The sequence below is a fragment of the Neoarius graeffei genome, chromosome 9 (assembly GCF_027579695.1).
Source record: "Neoarius graeffei isolate fNeoGra1 chromosome 9, fNeoGra1.pri, whole genome shotgun sequence".
In the NCBI taxonomy this organism is placed as follows: Eukaryota; Metazoa; Chordata; class Actinopteri; order Siluriformes; family Ariidae; genus Neoarius; species Neoarius graeffei.
In genome coordinates, this window is record NC_083577.1 from 5,059,347 (window position 1) to 5,082,288 (window position 22,942).

General features: G+C 43.2%; 1 protein-coding gene across 1 annotated transcript in view; it reads right to left on the minus strand.

The window, feature by feature from the left end:
• cerkl (ceramide kinase-like) overlaps positions 1-22,942 on the minus strand; it is a 229,502-nt gene that overhangs the window by 6,143 nt on the left and 200,417 nt on the right. The window contains exons 7-11 of the mRNA XM_060928581.1: positions 15,177-15,354; positions 14,213-14,272; positions 14,029-14,060; positions 13,811-13,916; positions 9,355-9,451 (exon numbers count right to left, since the gene is read on the minus strand). Of these exons, the coding sequence (XP_060784564.1) occupies positions 9,355-9,451; positions 13,811-13,916; positions 14,029-14,060; positions 14,213-14,272; positions 15,177-15,354 (473 nt within the window). The remainder of the gene's footprint in view (positions 1-9,354; positions 9,452-13,810; positions 13,917-14,028; positions 14,061-14,212; positions 14,273-15,176; positions 15,355-22,942) is intronic.

The window sequence follows — 22,942 nt, forward strand, 5'->3', positions numbered from 1 at the left end:
TGGGTTGAATACGTGGGCCCTGGCGGATTCAAACTGTTCCGCCTGTGGAGTCGTTTCCCGGCGTTTTAATGTGCACGGACAGTGCATCCGCAACAACAACGATACGGATACGGTCTAATGTAAACACCGCCTGAGTTTCTGAGTCCTGCTTCATATAAATAAGAAAATAACTGCGACAATAATAGCATACATGTCAACCTTTGGTCAATCAAACCTGTATAACCAACCTCCAAAATCCGTATTTCCCTTATAAAATCCGTATAAGATGCAAATTAAAATAATTTACCTAAAATTTGAATGATAATTAACAATGATATATCCCAGTTACTTTTTATTCAATATTAATAACAATAAACCTTCAGAAGGAATACAAAGCTCCAATGTTCGACAAAAACACAAAGTGTTATCAGCGTAGTTACGAAGGAAATACTTCGTTGCTTGGAGACAGGTTTCACCGAGCGGCTATTATGCGCGAGACTTCATATTAGCCACAAAGTCAGGAAAATCTGTTCGTAAAATTACGTTATAATGACCAAATACAATGAAAAGTATTTTTCCAGTCTCACCTGTGAAAGGTAATCCCATGTGATCTCGTTTGGACGGTAAACCTGTTGGTACAGTTAAACGCACCACATGAATGAGGCATCTTTATTCTCCGCTACTGTCTAGACGCTATGAATCTCCACTTTGCCACATCCAATATGGCGGCGAGGATGATGTATGATTCTACGCAGAAGGCGGCGTCTATGTTTATATGTCTATGACTTCATGGTTGGCGGGATTCTCGCAATGCGGTGTGCGCATTATCAAAAGTGGAACGAAGTCTCGCTACCACAAGATAACGCGCGATTTCATAAGACTCTTTACTGGCTGTCTGTGGTGTACAGTACGTTTGTAAATGTTATGCGCTCTTTTATCATCATGGGAATTGATTATAGCTCTAAATAAATATTGAAGTTTTTTTAAAGAATCCGTATAACTTTATTTGTACGCCCGTATACTACGTTTATTGAATCAAATCTGTATAAAATACGGACATTCCGTATAGGTTGACATGTACAGTGGTGCTTGGAAGTTTGTGAACCCTTTAGAATTTTCTATATTTCTGCATAAATATGACCTAAAACATCATCAGATTTTCACACAAGTCCTAAAAGTAGATAAAGAGAACCCAGTTAAACAAATGAGACAAAAATAGTATACTTGGTCATTTATTTATTGAGGAAAATGATCCAATATTACATATCTGTGAGTGGCAAAAGTATGTGAACCTCTAGGATTAGCAGTTAATCTGAAGGTGAAATTAGAGTCAGGTGTTTTCAATCACTGGGATGACAATCAGGTGTGAGTGGGCACCCTGTTTTATTTAAAGAACAGGGATCTATCAAAGTCTGATCTTCACAACACATGTTTGTGGAAGTGTATCATGGCACGAACAAAGGAGATTTCTGAGGACCTCAGAAAAAGCATTGTTGATGTTCATCAGGCTGGAAAAGGTTACAAAACCATCTCTAAAGAGTTTGGACTCCACCAATCCACAGTCAGACAGATTGTGTACAAATGGAGGAAATTCAAGACCATTGTTACCCTCCCCAGGAGTGGTCGACCAGCAAAGATCGCTCCAAGAGCAAGGCGTGTAATAGTTGACGAGGTCACAAAGGACCCCAGGGTAACTTCTAAACAACTGAAGGCCTCTCTCACATTGGCTAATGTTAATGTTCGTGAGTCGACCATCAGGAGAACACTGAACAACAATGGTGTGCATGGCAGGGTTGCAAGGAGAAAGCCACTGCTCTCCAAAAAGAACATTGCTGCTCATCTGCAGTTTGCTAAAGATCACGTGGACAAGCCAGAAGGCTATTGGAAAAATGTTTTGTGGACGGATGAGACCAAAATAGAAGTTTTGTTTAAATGAGAAGCGTTATGTTTGGAGAAAGGAAAACACTGCATTCCAGCATAAGAACCTTATCCCATCTGTGAAACATGGTGGTGGTAGTATCATGGTTTGGGCCTGTTTTGCTGCATCTGGGCCAGGACGGCTTGCCATCATTGATGGAACAATGAATTCTGAATTATACCAGTGAATTCTAAAGGAAAATGTCAGGACATCTGTCCATGAACTGAATCTCAAGAGAAGGTGGGTCATGCAGCAAGACAACGACCCTAAGCACACATGTCATTCTACCAAAGAATGGTTAAAGAAGAATAAAGTGAATGTTTTGGAATGGCCAAATCAAAGTCCTGACCTTAATCCAATCAAAAAGTTGTGGAAGGACCTGAAGTGAGCAGTTCATGTGAGGAAACCCACCAACATCCCAGAGTTGAAGCTGTTCTGTACGGAGGAACGGGCTAAAATTCCTCCAAGCCGGTGTGCAGGACTGATCAACAGTTACCGCAAACGTTTAGTTGCAGTTATTGCTGCACAAGGGGGTCACACCAGATACTGAAAGCAAAGGTTCACATACTTTTGCCACTCACAGATATGCAATATTGGATCATTTTCCTCAATGAAATAAATGACCAAGTATAATATTTTTGTCTCATTTGTTTAACTGGGTTCTCTTTATCTACTTTTAGGACTTGTGTGAAAATCTGATGATGTTTTAGGTCATATTTATGCAGAAATATAGAAAATTCTAAAGGGTTCACAAACTTTCAAGCACCACTGTATGTAATAAACTATTAATTCATGCAGTATTTCAATCTTTATTATGAATCACGATTATCAACCATTTTAACAGTGCACAAAACTCTTTTTGTACACCCGGATAAATCTTTGAATCAGAATTAAAACTGTTTTCCAGTTACATTTAAGTTATTCCATGAAATTGAGTCGTACATGAGCTGATCGTGGCTATAATCCGTATACGACAAGATTGAGTGGAATAACTGTTTTATTCTCTCCACATTAACTGGATTTTGAAAAACAGAGCATTTTTATTTTTTGCAATTTCAATAAATAAAAACTTTATACAAAACTTCCAACAAAATAATTTCCACTTAGTCGGACTTCTTAAAAACCTACCGATGGCGGCACGAATTGACTTTCGTGTTGTTGTTTTTTTTGTAGAAAGTGCCGTCTTGCTGTCATGCTGTCGAGGTATAGAATAGCTTTAGACATTTATTTAATTCTTCCTCGGACATTTTAGTTCTGTAATTTCCAAACTTCTTTGAGCTTTTGAACCAATCTAAAAAAAATTTCAACAAATTTTAATGCTTAAAGATGAAGAAACAAATTGGCAAAATGACAGGAGCAATTTGTGAAAAATGTGATAAGTATACCGTAGGTAATCGTATAGGGTCGAGTAAAATTAAGGATTAATTTCACGAGTGATTTTGAAGTTTTGAAAATTGCCCGAGTCGCAAAGCAACAAGGGCAATTTCAAAACTTTGAAATTTTACGAGGAACCGTACGATTACTTGTTCATAATATATTGGGCCAAATTCATACTTCGGAAGCCATTCAAGTTCATAACATTTGTCATTCACGTTTTCTGAACCAATCAGGGCGCAAGACTATCTTGCACGTTTGAATCAGTTTGTAAAGCGTCTTTCATCATAACACGGCAACATGACACGAGGATTTTGAGGTTTATAATTTCTTTGTCAAATATAGCGAAACGTGGCATTGCCGAGTCAGCAGAGTCCGCCATTTTGTTGACAAAATTTGCTAATTTTTGTAACTGTAACCAAGCAACGAACTAGTCAACAGCATTTCAGAAATACGGACCCTTTTTAAGGAAAAAAGCCCTCTTTGATTGGCCAATCAGAATTGAGTAATTAGGCCCTATGGATTATAATAATAATTTTTGAAAAATAAAAAAGCCATCAAATTGCCATCAAATACTTTCATTCCATATGTTTTTTGTATTTTTTGGGGTTTTGTTTTCGAGTAGTTTTTATTTTGTCCTTGGTTGGTTCAGCAACACGCTCCACCATTTTGTTTTTAATAATAATTATTATTATCATCCATTTGTTAAAAAAGCATTTTACATTATGAACATACATTAAGACAGTAAATAAAATAGTGTGGCCCTTGTTAAACTCATTAACAACCCTTTGTGCCAAAATGAAAGACAAATGTGTCTTGAAGGAAGAATCAAGAAACTAAAAGACATAAAACGGACCTCACACACTCAAGTGACTCTTTAACATGATGAAGTGTTTTGATGAGATCAGGAGAGCGCAGAGAGGAGCAGGACTCACTGGCCGTCTGTCACTGAGCTGCACTGTGTTTCACAGCCACTAGGAGGCAGTGAATGAACAGCAGCTTGTGAGAGCGAGTGATGAGACTCCAGGCCCGGCGCCCAACACCACGACACACACTCAGCGCTCATCCTGGAACACCCTAATGACCCACTCACGAGAGCTTTATTAGGGTTTCTTTTTGTGTGGTAGCGTAAGCAGCGTTTCACCAATTCAGACCTAATTAGATCATTTATACGAGTGTTCTCCAGAAAAATGCAAACACACGGCTGGGACACGTCTACGGTATGAGAAGAACGAGTGTAGGCAGGATTTAACCCTTTGTGAAGACCAAGTGAAAATATATGACAGCACAGGCGATTGCTGGAAGACGACACAGGAAGCCTGGCTTACCTGCCACTTCTACACTTTTAATGAAAGTGTCTGTATTATTCATGATTAAATATTAAAGTGATGATACATGGGGCAACTTTTTGGGCAATGCTGCTGGAAACGGGCAACCAGATGAGACCCAGGGCAACAACCAATCAGATAAGAGCAAATCTAATGGCAGGGAGACAGACAGCACAAAGATGGACCTTGAAACATTTTGTCACTTTTAGATCAAACGATAAGTTTGGCAATCTCTATTACAACTCATAAAAGAAAAAAGATTATGAGCTGCCCATCACTTTTAGCTTGATGCAAGACAGCTAACATTATCCCTGCATAACTAGCGATAACTTTCAGCTAACTATCTTAGCAAAAACCACTGCTAGTTCGCTAAATCCCATTCACTCTCTATGGAGCGGTGGTTAGCTAACGGCAGTTTACACTTAGCTGAAAAAAAAAAAAAAACGATGTCTTCATTACAACTACATAAAAATAGATGTCTGTTGGGTTTACACGGAACATCATAACTTACCAGCATAAAAAGATACAAGTTGTCTCTCTTTTGTTTTTCTTCGCTCCACTGCCGGAGACGCCACCATCTTTGTCGAAAATTTCAGAAGCTCTCAGGTAGTCGCATGATTCACTGCTAGCACTCTGGGTGATCTTAAAAAGTTGCCCAAAATGATCAAAATCATTCAGATAGAAATTACGTTGCCCCAGTTTCAATGGGAAAGTGTCGAAGCGCAATTGCCCAGCAACACTGCCCAAAAAGTTCCCCCGTGTATCATTATCGAGTCAAAGTCCCTCCCATCTGGTCTTCCCAGGCAGTCTCCTGTCCCAGTATTAACCAGCTCTTTAAGGTGTATGGGTATGGTGCCAATCTCTGTTGTGATAGCCCTCGACCTCTCGCCTATACAGCTAGGGTTACAGTGGGGGGGTGATTGTCCTCTGGTAACCGCTAGAGTAGAACCCTGCACTCCCGCGGGAGTCCCGCGGGACCCGCGGGACCCGACGCAAAGCAGTGCGGCGCAGGACAAATTTTGAAAGCTCATTGCGGGCGCGGGCGGGAGGGGGAGTGCACAATGCGGGAGCGGGTGGGAGAGGTGATAAGCTGCAGTCCCGCTAACTAAAAACGTGTTTAAAATAAAATTTATAAATTATTAATTTATGTCTATCATACATAATTTGTGCTGGATATTTTATTTGGCATTAATAAAAACATTTTAAGATGCCTAAATTTGCGGATGTGGTCTAATATCGCGTACGTTTCCGATTCCTTTCCGCTCTTCCGTGTTTGAGATCTCCGATCATGGCAGAAGAGCAGAGCTCCTCTAGTGAAGCTCACAATGGGTATCTCTGTAAAGCCTCAGCTGCGCATGCCGCCTGGCAACGCGCACCCTCGCTACGTGCACTAGGTGAAGGATCGGTCAGTGGAGAGGTCAGCTAAGCTCAGCATGTTTAATTCCCCAAGCCAATGACAAGAACTTTCGTGAGAAATAAAGCGAACATCTGCATCATGCGGGATTTGCGGGCGGGAGCGGGACAAAATATGGCAGGCACGGGCGGGAGCGGGACTGAAAATCATAATTCTTTGCAGGAGCGGGCGGGAGCGGGACTGAAAATTCTGTCCCGCGCAGACCCCTACACTAGAGTTTGACTCCCATCTCATATCTGTATTGCAGGGTCCCTTGCCAGAAGGTACCATTTTTATGATGGTCTTTGGTATGACCCTCCTGTGAGTAGAACTCCTGATCTCCTGGTCAAGAGGCGAACACACTAACCACTAGGCCAGCTCGTGGTCCATCACCCTAAAAATGGTGCAAAATATCAAACATCGCACAATGTTTGTCCATTTAACACAAACTGTATTTGGTGGACGGTGCAGACTTTGGAAAATCTGCGCTGCCAACAGAACGCGACCGAAGCACTGCTTCACTGGGATCTTCTGAAAGAACCAAGTACACTGTGTGTTAGCAGAATGAAGATCAAAGCCGACTGCTTCTAATGCGTCATTTTTTGAGTCTATGGGTGCATTTCACTTAAAAAAGAAAAATACACTATATGGCCAAAAGTTTGTGGACACTTTACCATCACCAGACTTAGTCCCCCTTTGCTGCTACAGCCTGTAATTTGTCACATGTAAACTCAAACACAGCGAAATTCCTCCTCTGCATTGAACCCATCTGAAGCAGTGAACACACACATGCATACCCAAGTGAGCAATGAGCACACATGCATACCCAAAGCAGTGGGCAGCTATGCTACAGCTCCAGGGGAGCAATCGGGGGTTAGATGCCTTGAAAGGTCAATTCAGCCATGATACAGAGGGAGGGAATGTTCTGTTCATTCACTCAATTTCTTCTTCCTGGTGCCAGATCGGGGTCCACTTGTCATATTAAGTGGCGTACCGGATGCCTTTCCTGCCGCAACCCTCCCATTTCTGGGCTTCAACCTACCATTCACACCTATGGACAATTTAGGTTAGCCAGTTAACCTGGCTGCATGTCTTTGGACTGTGGGGGAAACCAGAGCACCTGGAGGAAACCCAGGCAGACACGGGGAGAACATGCAAACTCCATACAGAAAGGCCTCTATCAGCCACTGGGCTCGAACCCAGAACCTTCTTGCTGTGAGGCAACAGTGCTAACCACTCTACCAGCGTGCCACCCTCATTCACTCAACTCCCCTCACATTTTTCCTGCCAGTCCTGGGAATCAAACCGGCAACACTTTGGGCCCAAGGCTGCTTCTCTAACCTTCAGGCCATGGCTGCATGTTCGGTGAGAAAATCTGGGGTGCAGTCAGCGTTCCAGTTCATCCAAAAGACGCCTAATGGTGTTAAGGTCAGGACTCTGTACAGGACACTCAAGTTCATGCAGTCCAATCTTGACAAACCATGGAGCTTGCTTTGTGCACAGGAGCACTGCCATGCTGGAGCAGGTTTGGGTTTCTTAGTTCCAGTGAAATTCCAGGTAAATTGTAATGATACAGCAGACAAAGACATTCTCCACAAGTGTGTGCTTCCAACTTCATGCCAAGACTTTGGGGATGGGTGTGATGCTTAGGCGTCCACAAGGTTCTGGCCATACAGTACAGTAGTACAGTGTTTATTCAGACACTGCACTCTGAAGCCTTAGCTAAGGGACCAGACATCTTGACAGGAACTCAGGCACTCCAGGTAGCTTCTAGATATGAAAATATCAATTCTTAGATATGAAAATATTAACGAGATCAACTGTGAACTACTGCTCACTTATGTATCCCCCCCGCTCTCGCTTATATCAGAACGTAAGCAATTGAAGGAATAGGACAATGTTGACTTCAGCAAATAATAAACCCTGAAACAAGTAAGTAAAAAGCAGTGTCTCCCCCCACGGATTTCAAACAACATCCTGCTAAACTGTCATTAGCATTTTGCTTCTTGAAATAGCGTCAAAATCCACCCTGTATGTTTCGTAAATACATTCAGTCGGTAAACAGGAAGTCGATGTGCAACAGACCTGAAAATGATTTACATGGTATAGAACCCGAAGCTGAAGCTCAGTACCAAATATCAAGCAATTGTGATTTGTAGTTGCTGAGAAAAGTGGAATGAAAATTTTGTAAGTCCACCCAATATGGTTCATAAATACATTCAGTTGGTAAACAGGAAGTCGATGTGCGACAGACCTGAAAATGATTTACATGGTATAGAACCCCAAGCTGAAGCTCAGTACCAAATATCAAGCAATTGTGATTTGTAGTTGCTGAGAAAAGTGGAATGAAAATTTTGTAAGTCCACCCAATATGGTTCATAAATACATTCAGTTGGTAAACAGGAAGTCGATGTGCGACAGACCTGAAAATCGTAAACACGGTATAGAACCCCAAGCTGAAGTTTGGTACCAAGTACCAAGTGGCTATGATTTGTGGTTGCTGAAAAAAAGGGTGTTTCAGGTGGATGGAAATACGCAGATATGGACGGACAGAGGTTAAAAAAAAAAAACAGTATACCCCCTTCCTTCAGAGCAGGGGTATGCTAATTATGATTTATATGTACAAACCTGCAGAAATCAAACTTTGTATTTATTTGGAAGGTTTTAGTTTCTTCTTCAGTGGCATTTTGTGAAAACCAAAACCAAGTGAAATAGTCTGCAACAACCACCAATTGCGTCTTTACCATCTGCTACAGCGTGGTCCAGCTTAGCCAATCAGAACATGAGAATCAATCAACAAATATGGCATCGCTTCCGGTCATACAAGACCTGAATTGAAGACAATTTCATGGTGAAATAATTGGATTTGCAGCAAATTATGGGCAGCGGAGACAATATAAATTCCTTGAACATTGAAAGGCAAGTTTTAATTTTTTTTCTGGGATCGAGTAGCTGGCACAGACCATCTGTGTAGATGGACAAAATCGCCAGTCTCCGACGCTTGTGGACATCTCTGAAGTGTCATTTAAGATCAATCAAAACATTGTCTCACGCACATACACACACACCAGGCACTCCTGGAAGCTTTTCTTCTTTGCAGAATATTTCGAGAATGTAGGTTAACAAACCGCACCTGTCTGGACTGCACAGGAAATAGACACAAAAAGAGGCATGGAGTCTGAAACAGGCTAATCACTCCTTAGCCTGAAATGTATTTTACGCCAACCTATTTGCTTTGACAGTGTGCTAATTCCGTTTAAGCTGCAAGGATCGCTAACACTATTAGCATGGGTGGGATTTCCAGAGCACTGGATGACCCGAAGGTGTGTCGAAAAAGCATCGACGTGTGACACTGAACTCACCGGGTTGTTCGGGCTGCCGTAGCGTTTCAGGTGCTTGATGAACTCTGACCTGGAAGTATTTGCTACCGCTGTGAGCGCCATACTGTTGTTGTTCAGCCTGAAAAACAAACTTGGGTTCGTCTCAGGGTTATCATTCCATCAACTAAACACATGATTATTCGTTGTCTCTGTGTCTGTCTCCACGACTACATTTCCTTTGTGTTCCTGTCAATGCGGTCTGTACCAAAGCTCTTCAGACCCCAGAGCTCAAACGATCACATTCACACTTCGACAGGAAGTGTGCTGTATGTGTGAACACTCCACAGATGAATATCTGTCTGTCCAGGAACATAGCTAAGGAGCATGATAATGTCTCCAAATGCAGATTGAACCAAGACCATGCTCCACATTTTTTTTTTTTTTCAGGGCAGATGAGCCTGTGGACATCTGCTCCAGTTTAAGCCTTCGACATCACTTCCTTTAATCAGACCTTTTATGGCCTGATTAGCCTGCTTTAGCCTAAGATGTCTGAGCCAACGTCCATGTCCAACCTCAGATCTCCAGGGATTAGTAGGTTTTATCAGGTAATGTGGGGTTCAGCTCTATTTGTAACATGTGCGCGCGCACACACACACACACACACACACACACGACCCAGCTAGCCTACTGAGCTACAAACCCACTGACCTAGGGTCAGAACTTTACAGTCGTACTGTAAAGTCGCTCTGTTGGTGTTTGTTTGATAATTATTTATTAGGTTTATTATTTACTTTATTAATGTTTTAACTTTTTTTTCTTAAATTCCGTCTTTTTTGTATTTATGCTTATTTATTTAGATTATTATTTTCAAATCTACAACCCCGATTCCAAAAAAGTTGGGACAAAGTACAAATTGTAAATAAAAATGGAATGCAATGATGTAGAAGTTTCAAAATTCACTAGTGCCACACACACTAATGCAACCCCATACCATCAGAGATGCAGGCTTCTGAACTGAGCGCTGATAACAGCTTGGGTCGTCCTTCTCCTCTTTAGTCCGAATGACACGGCGTCCCTGATTTCCATAAAGAACTTCAAATTTTGATTCGTCTGACCACAGAACAGTTTTCCACTTTGCCGCAGTCCATTTTAAATGAGCCTTGGTCCAGAGAAGACGTCTGCGCTTCTGGATCATGTTTAGATACGGCTTCTTCTTTGAACTATAGAGTTTTAGCTGGCAACGGCGGATGGCACGGTGAATTGTGTTCACAGATAATGTTCTCTGGAAATATTCCTGAGCCCATTTTGTGATTTCCAATACAGAAGCATGCCTGTATGTGATGCAGTGCCGTCTAAGGGCCTGAAGATCACGGGCACCCAGTATGGTTTTCCGGCCTTGACCCTTACGCACAGAGATTCTTCCAGATTCTCTGAATCTTTTGATGATATTATGCACTGTAGATGATGATATGTTCAAACTCTTTGCAATTTTACACTGTCGAACTCCTTTCTGATATTGCTGCACTATTTGTCGGCGCAGAATTAGGGGGATTGGTGATCCTCTTCCCATCTTTACTTCTGAGAGCCGCTGCCACTCCAAGATGCTCTTTTTATACCCAGTCATGTTAATGACCTATTGCCAATTGACCTAATGAGTTGCAATTTGGTCCTCCAGCTGTTCCTTTTTTGTACCTTTAACTTTTCCAGCCTCTTATTGCCCCTGTCCCAACTTTTTTGAGATGTGTTGCTGTCATGAAATTTCAAATGAGCCAATATTTGGCATGAAATTTCAAAATGTCTCACTTTCGACATTTGTTATGTTGTCTATGTTCTATTGTGAATACAATATCAGTTTTTGAGATTTGTAAATTATTGCATTCCATTTTTACTTACAATTTGTACTTTGTCCCAACTTTTTTGGAATCGGGGTTGTATCTGTTCAGTTTTTATCTGTGTTTTATCGCCATGACCAGTGTTGTAGTTGAGTCACTAAACCTCGAGTCCAAGTCCGGTCTCGAGTCCCCAGTGTTCAAGTCCGAGTCATTAACGAAAATTTCGAGTAGAGTCCGAGAACAAGACTCCAACTGCACCATGTGACGGTGTCTGTTTCAGTGGCATTAACATTAGTTTGTTCCTGAACATAGCGTATGAACAGGTGAATGTGCTTCTCTTTCTCAGGGAGTGTGAAGTATTCTGTCAGAGACGGTTGGGAGACGGATGGAAGTGCAGGTGTGTTTATTAATACAAGTGAAGACGGTAAACAATCCAGAACGGCAGGCAAAATCGTAAAACGGAGAAACAGGCGATAGGTCGAGCGAGACACAAACAGGCTATCGTAGACTCGGCAGAATCAAAGACGAGAAACAGGAAATCAGGGATCAAGAACCCAAACAAGGAAATAAGGCTCGATAATGTGTCAGCAACGCAACTCAATACTTCGCAAAGTAAGTGCGTTTTCACAGTTTTTATATCGGTGCGCTGATTGTGCCTTAATCCTGTGCAGGTGCGAGTCGTTTACGGCACAGATGTGAGAGTCCACTTGGCACGTGTGCTGTCCAGAGCGCACCTGAGAGTTTATCTGATGCACGCACCAAGGCACGCAGGTGTGACACTCTTGCATGAAAGTAGTACAAAATGAATGTAGATATAAATATCTTACATCAAATTATTATGGCATGTTACAAAAAATAAAGAAAAAATCTGAGTCCTCGTCTCCAATTTACGAGTCCAAATGCAGTTAATGCACGAGTCAGAGTCATCAGTGCTCAAGTCCAAGTCGAGTCACGAGTCCTTAAAATTAGGGCACGAGTCGGACTCGAGTACTACAAGCCTGACAAACAGTAGTTGGTTTGTGGAGACAAATCTTATATTACAGAGTGTGTGAATAATTATTAGTATACATTTTTCCATTCATAATTCATGTCATACATAATAATAATAATAATAATAATAATAATAATAATAATAATGTTAAATTTATATAGCGCCTTTCTCAATACCCAAGGTCACTTTACAATTATAAGGAAATGATGACTATTGACTGACCATTGTTTACTGACCATCCATGAATAATACTGACTATCCAAAACCAAATGACCAATCCTGATTCAGCAGTGACTGATCAGTCCATCCTAACATTCATTAAATATCTAATAAATGTCTGATGAATTATGACTGACCAATCCAAACTGAAAAATCCTGACTGACCAATCCTGACTCACTGATACCGACTGACTGATACTGACTCACTGATACTGACTGACCGATACTGACTGATCAATCCTGACTCACCAGTCCTGACTCACTGATACTGATTGACCAATCCTGATTGACCAATCCTGACTCGCCGATATTAACCCACCGATAATGACTGACAACTCCTGACTCACCAATACTGATTGACAAATCCTGACTGACCAGTCCTGATTGACTAATCCTGACTCACTGATACTGACTGACCAATCCTGACTCACTGATAACTGACTCACCGATACTGACTCACTGATACTGACTCACCGATACTGACTCGCCAATACTGACCCACCGATACTGACTGACAACTCCTCACTCACCAGTACTGATTGACAAATCCAGACTGACCAGTCCTGACTGACTAATCTTGACTCACCAATACTGACTGACCAATCCTGACTCACTGATACCGACTGACCAATCCTGATTCACTGATACCGACTGACCAATCCTGACTGACCAATCCTGACTCACTGATACCGACTGACCAATCCTGACTGACCAATCCTGATTCACTGATACTGATTGACCAATCCTGATTGACCAATCCTGACTTGCCGATATTGACCCACCGATAATGACTGACCACTCCTGACTCACCAATACTGATTGACAAATCCTGACTGACCAGTCCTGACTGACTAATCCTGACTCACCGATACTGACTGAGTAATGTTGACTGAGTAATTATGGCTGATTTGTACTAGCTTCCAGTCCTGACTCAACAATTATGACCAACCCCAACTGGCTGACTAAAACTAACCGAAAAATCCTGACTGAACAGTCTAGACTAAACAACACTGACTGAACTCAACAACTAAACAATACTGACTCATCATAAGTGCCAGATCTTGACAGGCCAAATCTGACTAAAACTGACTGACCGATCCTTACAGACCAGTCTGAACTGAAAAATACTGACTGACCAAACTGGACTAAGCGATACTGACTGAACATTTACAGCTGATTATTCCTGACTGACCAGTCATAAATGTTCAATCCTGACTAATCAGTCTTTACTGTTCAGTACTGAATGACCAATCCTGACTGAGTAATCTTAACTTGAGGAATCCTCACTGACCAATACTGAAAGACCAAACTTGCCTGCCTCTTTTTCTGAATTTAACTCTTCCATGATCTGGGCTTCTACCTGGTGATACAGTAAAGCCAAAGAGCTTTTTGCAGCTCAGAGATGCAATAAGACGGACCTGCAGTGTGGCGTGTGGTGCGTGTTTGGAGTACAGACCTGGTGAACGGAGCGAGGCCTTTAGGAGCCACAGAGCACAAGCACGGGATGGACATAATGGTCATGCTGAGATAGAGACCCCTGCGGACCTGCCAGTCAGCATCATCTACTCAAGAATAAAAGATAAAAATATAAAAAGTAGGGTCAAAAGAAAGAAAGAAAGAACCCAGTGAAATACAAGGGAGGAAGCAGAAAGCGTCTTATTTATCAGCACTCACCAGTGTAACTGAGGTCCTCCTCCAGCTCACTCCTGTGTTAACACAAGCCATCATTACTCAGTGTGCTCAAATGGTGTGTGTATATCAGCTGTGTGTCCACTGGATGACCTTGAGCCATGCTAGCTTTCTGATTTGAAGCCAGTGACTCATTAAATGGAGAAAAGAGAAAAGAGGCGATACTCACTGGGTGTGATCTGAGTCTCCAGTGCTGCTGGGTATAAAGGACAACTCAAAGTCTTCAGGTCTTCACAGATGAAGAAATAGAAGAAGATATACAGGAAGAAAAGGGAGATTAAGAAAATGGTGATTATAGTGCAGTCATCAGTCCATTTTTGAACCCAGGGTTCTCTCACTGTGGTTATTTGGCAGTTAGGAAATCATGTGAAGCCAACTTCTGCTTAACCAGTGACACAGGAAAGCTCGGAGGAGAGCAGTAGATGTGGGATGTGGTGTTGCGTATAAATGCTAACAGTGTGCTTGTGATTGGTAACAGGGATTCAAGGGAACGAGGAAGACGGCCCTTCTTATCTGTAAAGCTGGACAATTATGCTAATTACAGAAAGAAATCAGCTGCTTTTACACAGGCAGTGGGAACAAATTGGGCCTGGAACAAGTTGTCAAAAGGGTGTATGCGCAAATCAGTGCAGAATCAGAAGCTTGCTTTATCGTCATTTCACTACTCGTTTCTGTTTAAATGCTCAGTGACTCAGCAGTAAATCTCATTGTGGCCTGATTTCTCTAAATCCAACTGGGTCCGCACAACTGGAGGTGAGGGTAAGAACTTCTTCTTTAGTCCAGTTATCACTGCAATTGGCTTGGAAATCAGTTGACTCCATCGTTTAAAGGTGGAAAAGTTTGACAAGTAAAAGTACTTGAGAAGAACTGACCAGTCTTTTCCAGATGATAAATGACCCAGATGAACGATACCACGCAAGTGGAAGCCCTCCTACTTGCCACCAATTGTATTTAGACAGTAAGCAGGAACAAGTTGCATCCGGAATAAGATTTTCCGGAACAAGTTGCACCACCTGGTAAAGTGGAGTAAGTTGCGCCCACCGGTGTCAAATTGTTCTAGAGCAATCGTGTTTAGAAGGGCAGATGCTCTGGGGCAGTGCAAGTGTCCTTGTAAAAGCAGCTATAGTGTGTACCTGAGCTGAGCGAGTGCAGTGATGAGGGCGAGTTCATGTCTTTTTGTGGGTGGGATCCAGTTCAGTTTCTCTGCCACAGCTTGTTCTTGACCCCCAAAACCCACCATCGCGCAAAACCCGAACCGCAACAATCCACCCATTGAGCTCATGCTGCACACGTCGACTGGTTGTCTGTGACCTACACACACACACACACACACACAGAGTATTTCAAGTCAAGTTAAGTCAAGTCAACTTTATTGTCAGATATGCTATACATGCTCGACATACAGCACAGATGAAATTTCAGTCCTCTCTGACCCACGGTGCAAACAGGCAATGCAATAAATAAAAATAGAATAATTGAAATAAACAATATAAACAGTATAAACACTCTAGATAAGAAAATAGACATAGACTAAACACTCACAGATATATATATATATATATATATATATATATATATATATATATATATATATATATATATGGGCGGCATGGTGGTGTAGTAGTTGGCACTGTCGCCTCACAGCAAGAAGGTCTGGGTTCGAGCCCCGTGGCCGGCGAGGGCCTTTCTGTGCGGAGTTTGCATGTTCTCCCCGTGTCTGCGTGGGTTTCCTCCGGGTGCTCCGGTTTCCCCCACAGTCCAAAGACATGCAGGTTAGGTTAACTGGTGACTCTAAATTGAGCGTAGGTGTGAATGTGAGTGTGAATGGTTGTCTGTGTCTATGTGCAGCCCTGTGATGACCTGACGACTTGTCCAGGGTGTACCCCGCCTTTCGCCCGTAGTCAGCTGGGATAGGCTCCAGCTCGCCTGCGACCCTGTAGAACAGGATAAAGCGGCAAACATGAAATAAGCAGTATAAACAATAAACTAATAGCTGTTAAAGTGAGGTAGTGCGGAATAGTGCGAATGAGCGAGGTAAAGTGAAATGTGCAGTCCCTGAGTTCAGTGTGCGAATGAATGTTGAGAGTGTGTGTGTGTGTGTGTGTGTGTGTGTGTTGGGGGGGGGGCTGTGAGGGTGACATGATGTCAGATGCTTAAGGGGGGGCAGGGGGGTGTGCAGGCAGAATCTGTGGCAGGGGGCGGAGGGGGGAGGAGGGGCAGAACAGGGAGGGAGTTGAGCCTCCTGACTGCCTGGTGAAAGAAACTGTCCTTGAGCCTGTTGGTTTTGGCCCAGAGACTCCGCAGTCTCCTCCCTGACGGCAGCAGACTGAAGAGGCTGTGAGATGGGTGGGTGGGGTCACCTGCAATCCCAATGGCTTTTCAGGTGAGGCGGGAGTTATAGATATCCATAAGAGAAGGAAGAGAGACACCAATGTTCCTCTCAGCTGCTCTCACGATACGCTGCAGAGTCTTGCAGCAGGACACGGTGCAGGCGCCGTACTACACAGCAGTGGCGGCTGCTGGTTTTTAAAACAGGGGAAGCCCATTTTACGCATTCATCGTAAAATCTGTAGGCCGGATATCAAAGCATAGAAAGGTGTGCCCCATTAGCATAGTGAACTAGACAACCCTACCTAGTGGCAGAAAGTATTTTTGCTTGTACATTTCATGTTATAGTCTGGCTTGCCAGGCTAGTGCCTCATATCCTTAATCAAAAATATCAAACATCCAAAAATCACTGGCTATTCAACGAAGAGCCTTGAACATCATACCCTGATATGCAACACAGAGTCTTTAACACAACACCCAGCTGTGCAACACATCCTTGAACATCTTCTGCAACACAGTCTGGAAATCCATAACCAGGTAGGCTATGCAACACACACAACCTTGAATATTATACCCAGGTATAACCTATAACACAGAGCCCACCATTCTCTTAACATTACTGAACAATATACACACTTCACATTCATGAACATGAACACTATTTATACACAAATTCTGCCCTCCGCTCCTTTTCCAGAAAATGGTCTGTGACCCTGTCATACCAGCTGGTTGTGCTTTCCAGAGACTTTACCAATTTCTGTTAGCAGCTAGCACTGCAGATCCCAATAAGGCTCAAGCTAGCCTACAACCAGATTGAACTACAAATGAAATAAACGAGTGAATTCATGAATGATCAAACTGATAGAATGGATGAAAGCTAACGGAGCACAACGAGTAATATTTACATTTATTTACAGAGTAATGTACAGAGACATCAATGAGAAGAAACGTTTATATGAAAAGAAATTCGGACAGCACTTTAGCACATGACTACACTTTCTCGACATCCGCTAGGGACTGACTGATCATACTTCCGTGTTCCTCGCCAAAGTACCGCCCTCCTCATGTCTTTCAAACACTACCTCCAATAATCCTTTATCAGCCCGGCTTCTTGTCCCTCCCACTGTCTTGTTTAGTCCCAGAGAAGCCCGGCTTCCCTGGAAGTGACAATTTTGTTGATTTTAACCAATAACAACTAGCCGAAATTGGCTGTTCAGAGCCGTCTTGTAGACTGCAACGGATACCCGGCTGCCAGTCAGTGTTGCCAGATACTGCTGACGTTTTCCATCCCAAAATATGTTCAAAACCCGCCAAAATGCACTTAAAACCGCCCAATCTGGCAACACTGCTGCCAGTCCATAGAGCCCATTGAAATAAGAAAGGTTACAGCCTGGCAGCAAAGGTGATTCTCATAGCGAACTGCAAGTTCGTCAGACATCACTCAAATAAGTTACAGGATAGTTATGAACATAAATACAATCTTGGGCATATATTATGTTATGCAAGTTATTGTTTTAATGAGAATTCAATGTCGTAGACGCTGCAGTTTGGGGAGAGAATTTTAGGGGAAGCTCGGCTTCCCTTGTTGTCTCTGAGAAATCGCTCCTGCTACACAGTGATGCAGCTGATCAGGATGTTCTCGATGGTGCCTCTGTAGAATGTGTGCATGATGGGGGCCGGGGCTCTTGGTCTCCTCAGTTTGTGGAGGAAGTACAGACGCTATTGGGCTTTTTTGGCCAGTGATGCGGTGTTGTTGCTCCAGGACAGGTCTTCAGAGATGTGCACACCCAGAAACTTGGTGCTGCTCACCTTCTCCACTGCAGCACCGTCGACAGTTAGTGGAGCATGCTGGGTGTGCGCTCTCCTGAAGTCCACAACAATCTCCTTCATCTTCTCCACGTTCAGGCGGAAATTGTTGTCCTTGCATCACATGGCCAGGCGGCTCATCTCACTCCTGTAGATTGTCTCATCGCCATTGTTGATGAGACCCACCACAGTCGTGTCGTCCGCAAACTTAATGAGGAGGTTGGCGCTGGATGTTGGTGTGCAGTCATGGGTCAGCAGAGTGAAGAGGAGGGGGCTCGGCACACATCCTTGGGGGCCCCCGTGTTCAATGTGATGGTGCTGGAGGAGTTGCTGCCGACCCGTACAGCCTGTGGTCTCCCAGTCAGGAAGTCTAGCAGCCAGTTGCACAGGGAGGTGTTGAGTCCCAGCTGGTCCAGTTTATGAATGAGCTGCTGAGGAATGATTGTGTTGAATGCTGAGCTAAAGTCTATGAACAGCATTCTGACATACGAGTCTTTTGTCTCCAGGTGGGTGAGGGCTGAGTGGAGGGGAGTGGAGATGGCATCATCGGTTGAACAGTTGGACTGATATGCAAACTGGAAAGGGTCCAGGGCGGGGGGGAGGGCAGACTTGATATGCCGCATGACTAGCCGCTCGAAGCACTTCATGAGGATGGGAGTGAGTGCGACCGGGCGGTAATCATTGAAGCAGGAGGGAGACGGCTTCTTTGGGACCAGGATGATGGTGGTGGCTTTGAGGCAAGTGGGGACAACAGCCTGGCTCAACGAGATGTTGAAGATGTCTGTAAAGACATCTGTGAGCTCCTCGGCACAGTCTCTCAGGACATGACCAGGAATGTTATCAGGACCCGGGGTTTTCCATGCATTTGTCGTCCTGAGAGCTCTCCTCACGCTGTCTGGGGACAGCATCAACACCTGGTCGCCGGGAGGTGGTGGGGTCTTCTGTGCCGTGGTGCTGTTGTCTGCCTCAAAGCGAGCGAAGAAGTCGTTCAACTGATTCAGCAGAGAGGTGGAGTTGTCACAGGTCTGCGGCGAGGGCTTGTAGTCTGTGATGGTTTCAATCCCCTGCCACAGGTTCCTGGTGTCTCTGCTGTTGTTGAAGTAATCAGCAATGTTCCTGGAATACTGTCTCTTGGCCACCCTGATGCCGCGTGACAGGTTGGCCCTAGCTGTCCTCAAGCCCACCTTGTCCCCAGCTCTGAAGGCAGCGTTCCCGAGCTCTCAGGAGTTTTGAATAACTTTGAGCCTCGGAGCAGCTTGGTATCACTCTGTCCCCCAAGTCTTACCTCCCAAAGACGGAATTCATTGTGTGGATGACAACATAGCTCCTGAACGTAAGAGTGTTAAATAAAGCAATGACAGGACAGAGGTGGTGAGAGGACCAAAACAGAAACAAAAGCACATGTTGAAGCCAAAACAAAAGCACATGGGAACTGAGACATGCGCAGGAAATGGCGATACATTACAAGACTAATACAACAGAAAGCAGAGATCAAAACCAGCTCCTTCATAAATAATGCCCGTGCTGGAATCTGCTCGAAGCGAATGAATCAAAGGCGGCCTCCGAGGCATCCAAGAAGGCTTGGATATGTGTGTGGCGACATAAAAAACCAAGAACACAGTAACTGAAAGCATTCATATTTCTAATTCTGACAGTAAAACTGACAAGTCGTCCATCAAGTGTCAATACCCAAGCTGACGCTTGTGTGTGTATGTGTGTGTCTTTAGTGCTGATCCACCATCCCATTTCCTGCCTCAGCCCGTTGGCTACGACGTCCCAATCCCCTCAGCCCTGGCCATGCCTGACCCTCTTCTGTTCTTCCTTCCTGTCTCCCTGCTCATGTATTATTCATAAGCTCTCCCCAAATCCTGGCAGTTGGCCTTATTCACATGCGTAAATATTGCTTAATTAGAAATGAACAAGCCCTCCATCAGCCCCTGTGAGTGAGCATGACGGCCCCCGTTCTTGTGTTATGTTATGCGTGTTCTTGTTTTGCTTTCCTTCATGCCTTTGAGGGGAAAAAAAGGCATGATATTTTAAGATGTTCCTCTATCGTGGTTTCTGTAGTCCATGTGATGGGTACTCCAGCTTTACATGATGGTTTCTTCTCAACTCTTTATGATCGTGCTAGTGAGATGTGAATGCTCCTGCTGAAATACCGAGACTAGCGAAAAACCCACGAGTGTGTGCCAATCTCAATTAGTGCGAACAAAAGAACATGCCGCACCCACTCCTTATCGTATCCCACCTCCCTTTGGTCAACCGCGATGAGTTACACCACCATATGGCCCACATCTTCAGCCTGAAGAGTTAATAATGGGATATGCTCTCCAACAATCAGAGGGTCACGACGGGGTTAATCATCTCACTCCTCAGCCAAGCAGGTCTGAGAAATGCCCAGAGAGCTGGATAAGAATAAACAAGGACGCAGTAATGCGCTTTTATTAATATTCAATACAATACTGATATCAGGACTAAACACCGAGACCCATCCATACGGAAACTTCCCAATTTAATCACTGCTGTGACAACTGGATGATGTAGATTGATGCATCAGCTTAAAAGGCAATGGTTGACATTAAATGAGGCAGAATAAAATTATTATTATTGATTATACTTGATTATTATCTAAAATAAAAAAGACAGACAACCAGGGTATAAAAAAAAAACCCAACCCAATTAATTTACAGTACTGTGCAAAAATCTTAGGCACCCTAATTTTTTTTCATACAAACTTTGTTATGGATTTCTATTGATGACTTCTACATTATCGAGTCAAAACATCATAAAAACATTTTAGAGTCCAAACGTTCGTTTTCCAGCACAAAATTAAAGGATAGCCGAAGGCAAATTTTTTGATGATCAGAATTCTTTTTCTCATTTTATTAAATATCGGAATGCATTTTTGATTGCTATTTTGTCGCTGCTATAGCAAGTTCTGAGTGTTTGAAATATGCTCTGTAATATATCAGTCCATATGTCAAAGCGACGGCCGTAAATGAGATTCGTTGAGACCTGTGCGAGACATCGTAGGACGGAAGTAAAACGTACAGCGGAAATCAAAGTGACCGACATCTGCCAACGTTGTCAAAAAAAAGATGTGCGCGCCCTCTTTCGAATGCTGACGTAATCAAGCCGGAAGTTTTGTTTGTTTTGATAGCAATCAGGAAAGTTTGAAAAAAGTAGGCAGTAATCGTCATTTAAACTCGTTTTTGTGCAATATTTCATTTGGAAAACAGTTTTCAATATGGCGGCATTGACACCTGGCTGACACTTCACGTTTCGAAGTCTCGTGAAGATCGCGCGGATAAGCGACGCCTGCCGTGGACCAAACTAACTAAATTCAACACGGCTAAAAACCGAATAGGCCGATAAGTATAATATTTAATTGCAATTAGTTGCCAATACGAGTCACGATATAAGGTTACTAAAACCGAAAACGTAATTGAATAACACATTAATTAAGAAATAAAGCAAGTTTAAAAATGACTTCAGTTCTCCTTTAAATGTTACAGGAAAAGAATGTTTGTATCTGAGCAGCATATTCCATAAAAGAGCACTTTTCAGATGAAAAAAGGAAACATAACTCGATAGAGATGGTGACTAAAGTCACAGTTATTTGCGCTTGCTGACCTTTGTCAATTGAAGGTCAAGGTGAAGGTCCTTGAGCAGCATCAATTTACTTCCGTCCTACGATGTCTCGCACAGGTCTCAACGCATCTCGTTTACGGCCATTGATTTGACATATCTCATCTCATCTCATCATCTCTAGCCGCTTTATCCTTCTACAGGGTCGCAGGCGAGCTGGATCCTATCCCAGCTGACTACGGGCGAAAGGCGGGGTTCACCCTGGACAAGTCGCCAGGTCATCACAGGGCTGACACATAGACACAGACAACCATTCACACTCACATTCACACCTACGCTCAATTTAGAGTCACCAGTTAACCTAACCTGCATGTCTTTGGACTGTGGGGGAAACCGGAGCACCCGGAGGAAACCCACGCAGACACGGGGAGAACATGCAAACTCCGCACAGAAAGGCCCTCGCCGGCCACGGGGCTCAAACCCGGACCTTCTTGCTGTGAGGCGGCAGCGCTAACCATTACACCACCGTGCCGCTCCTAAAAAAACATAATAATAATAATAATAGAAAGATCCTGAGTGAGAGTAACAATTTGCGCCAATGCTGCTAGTGCAAATTAATGAACTACTGCTATTACTGGCTACTGGGTTTTGGTGTAAAATGAAGAAGCGAGTGTGACAGTCAAAGTGTGCAGAAGAACTGTGGCTGGTTCTGTAAGATGCTCAGGAAAACCTACAGATCATTTCCGCATAAAACTGACCTCACTGGACCTCGGACTTTTTTTTTTTTAAACCAAAGGGTCGTCTCACACCAAATATTGACTTTGTATTTATTCATTTATTATGGCTCACTGATTACAGTTTATAGGATTTTTTTTATGTTGAAACATTTCATTTCATTATTTTTAAGCCGTGTTTGGTCGACAGCATTTCTTTACATGTGCTTAAGATGTTTGTACAGCAGGACTGTATTTAAAATGATGTGTAATTAGGCTAGCAAAGTGAACATCATCATCATTATCATCATCACTCACAAATGAGCAGTAAGGCCTACCTTAGATTCTGAACAAAGCTGGTCACATATTGATTGGAGGCTATTAAATCAAATCCCATTGCAGTTGTATCAGATTCAGTGTGATCATCAAACATCGAATCGTTGCTTTATGAATCAAAATCATAC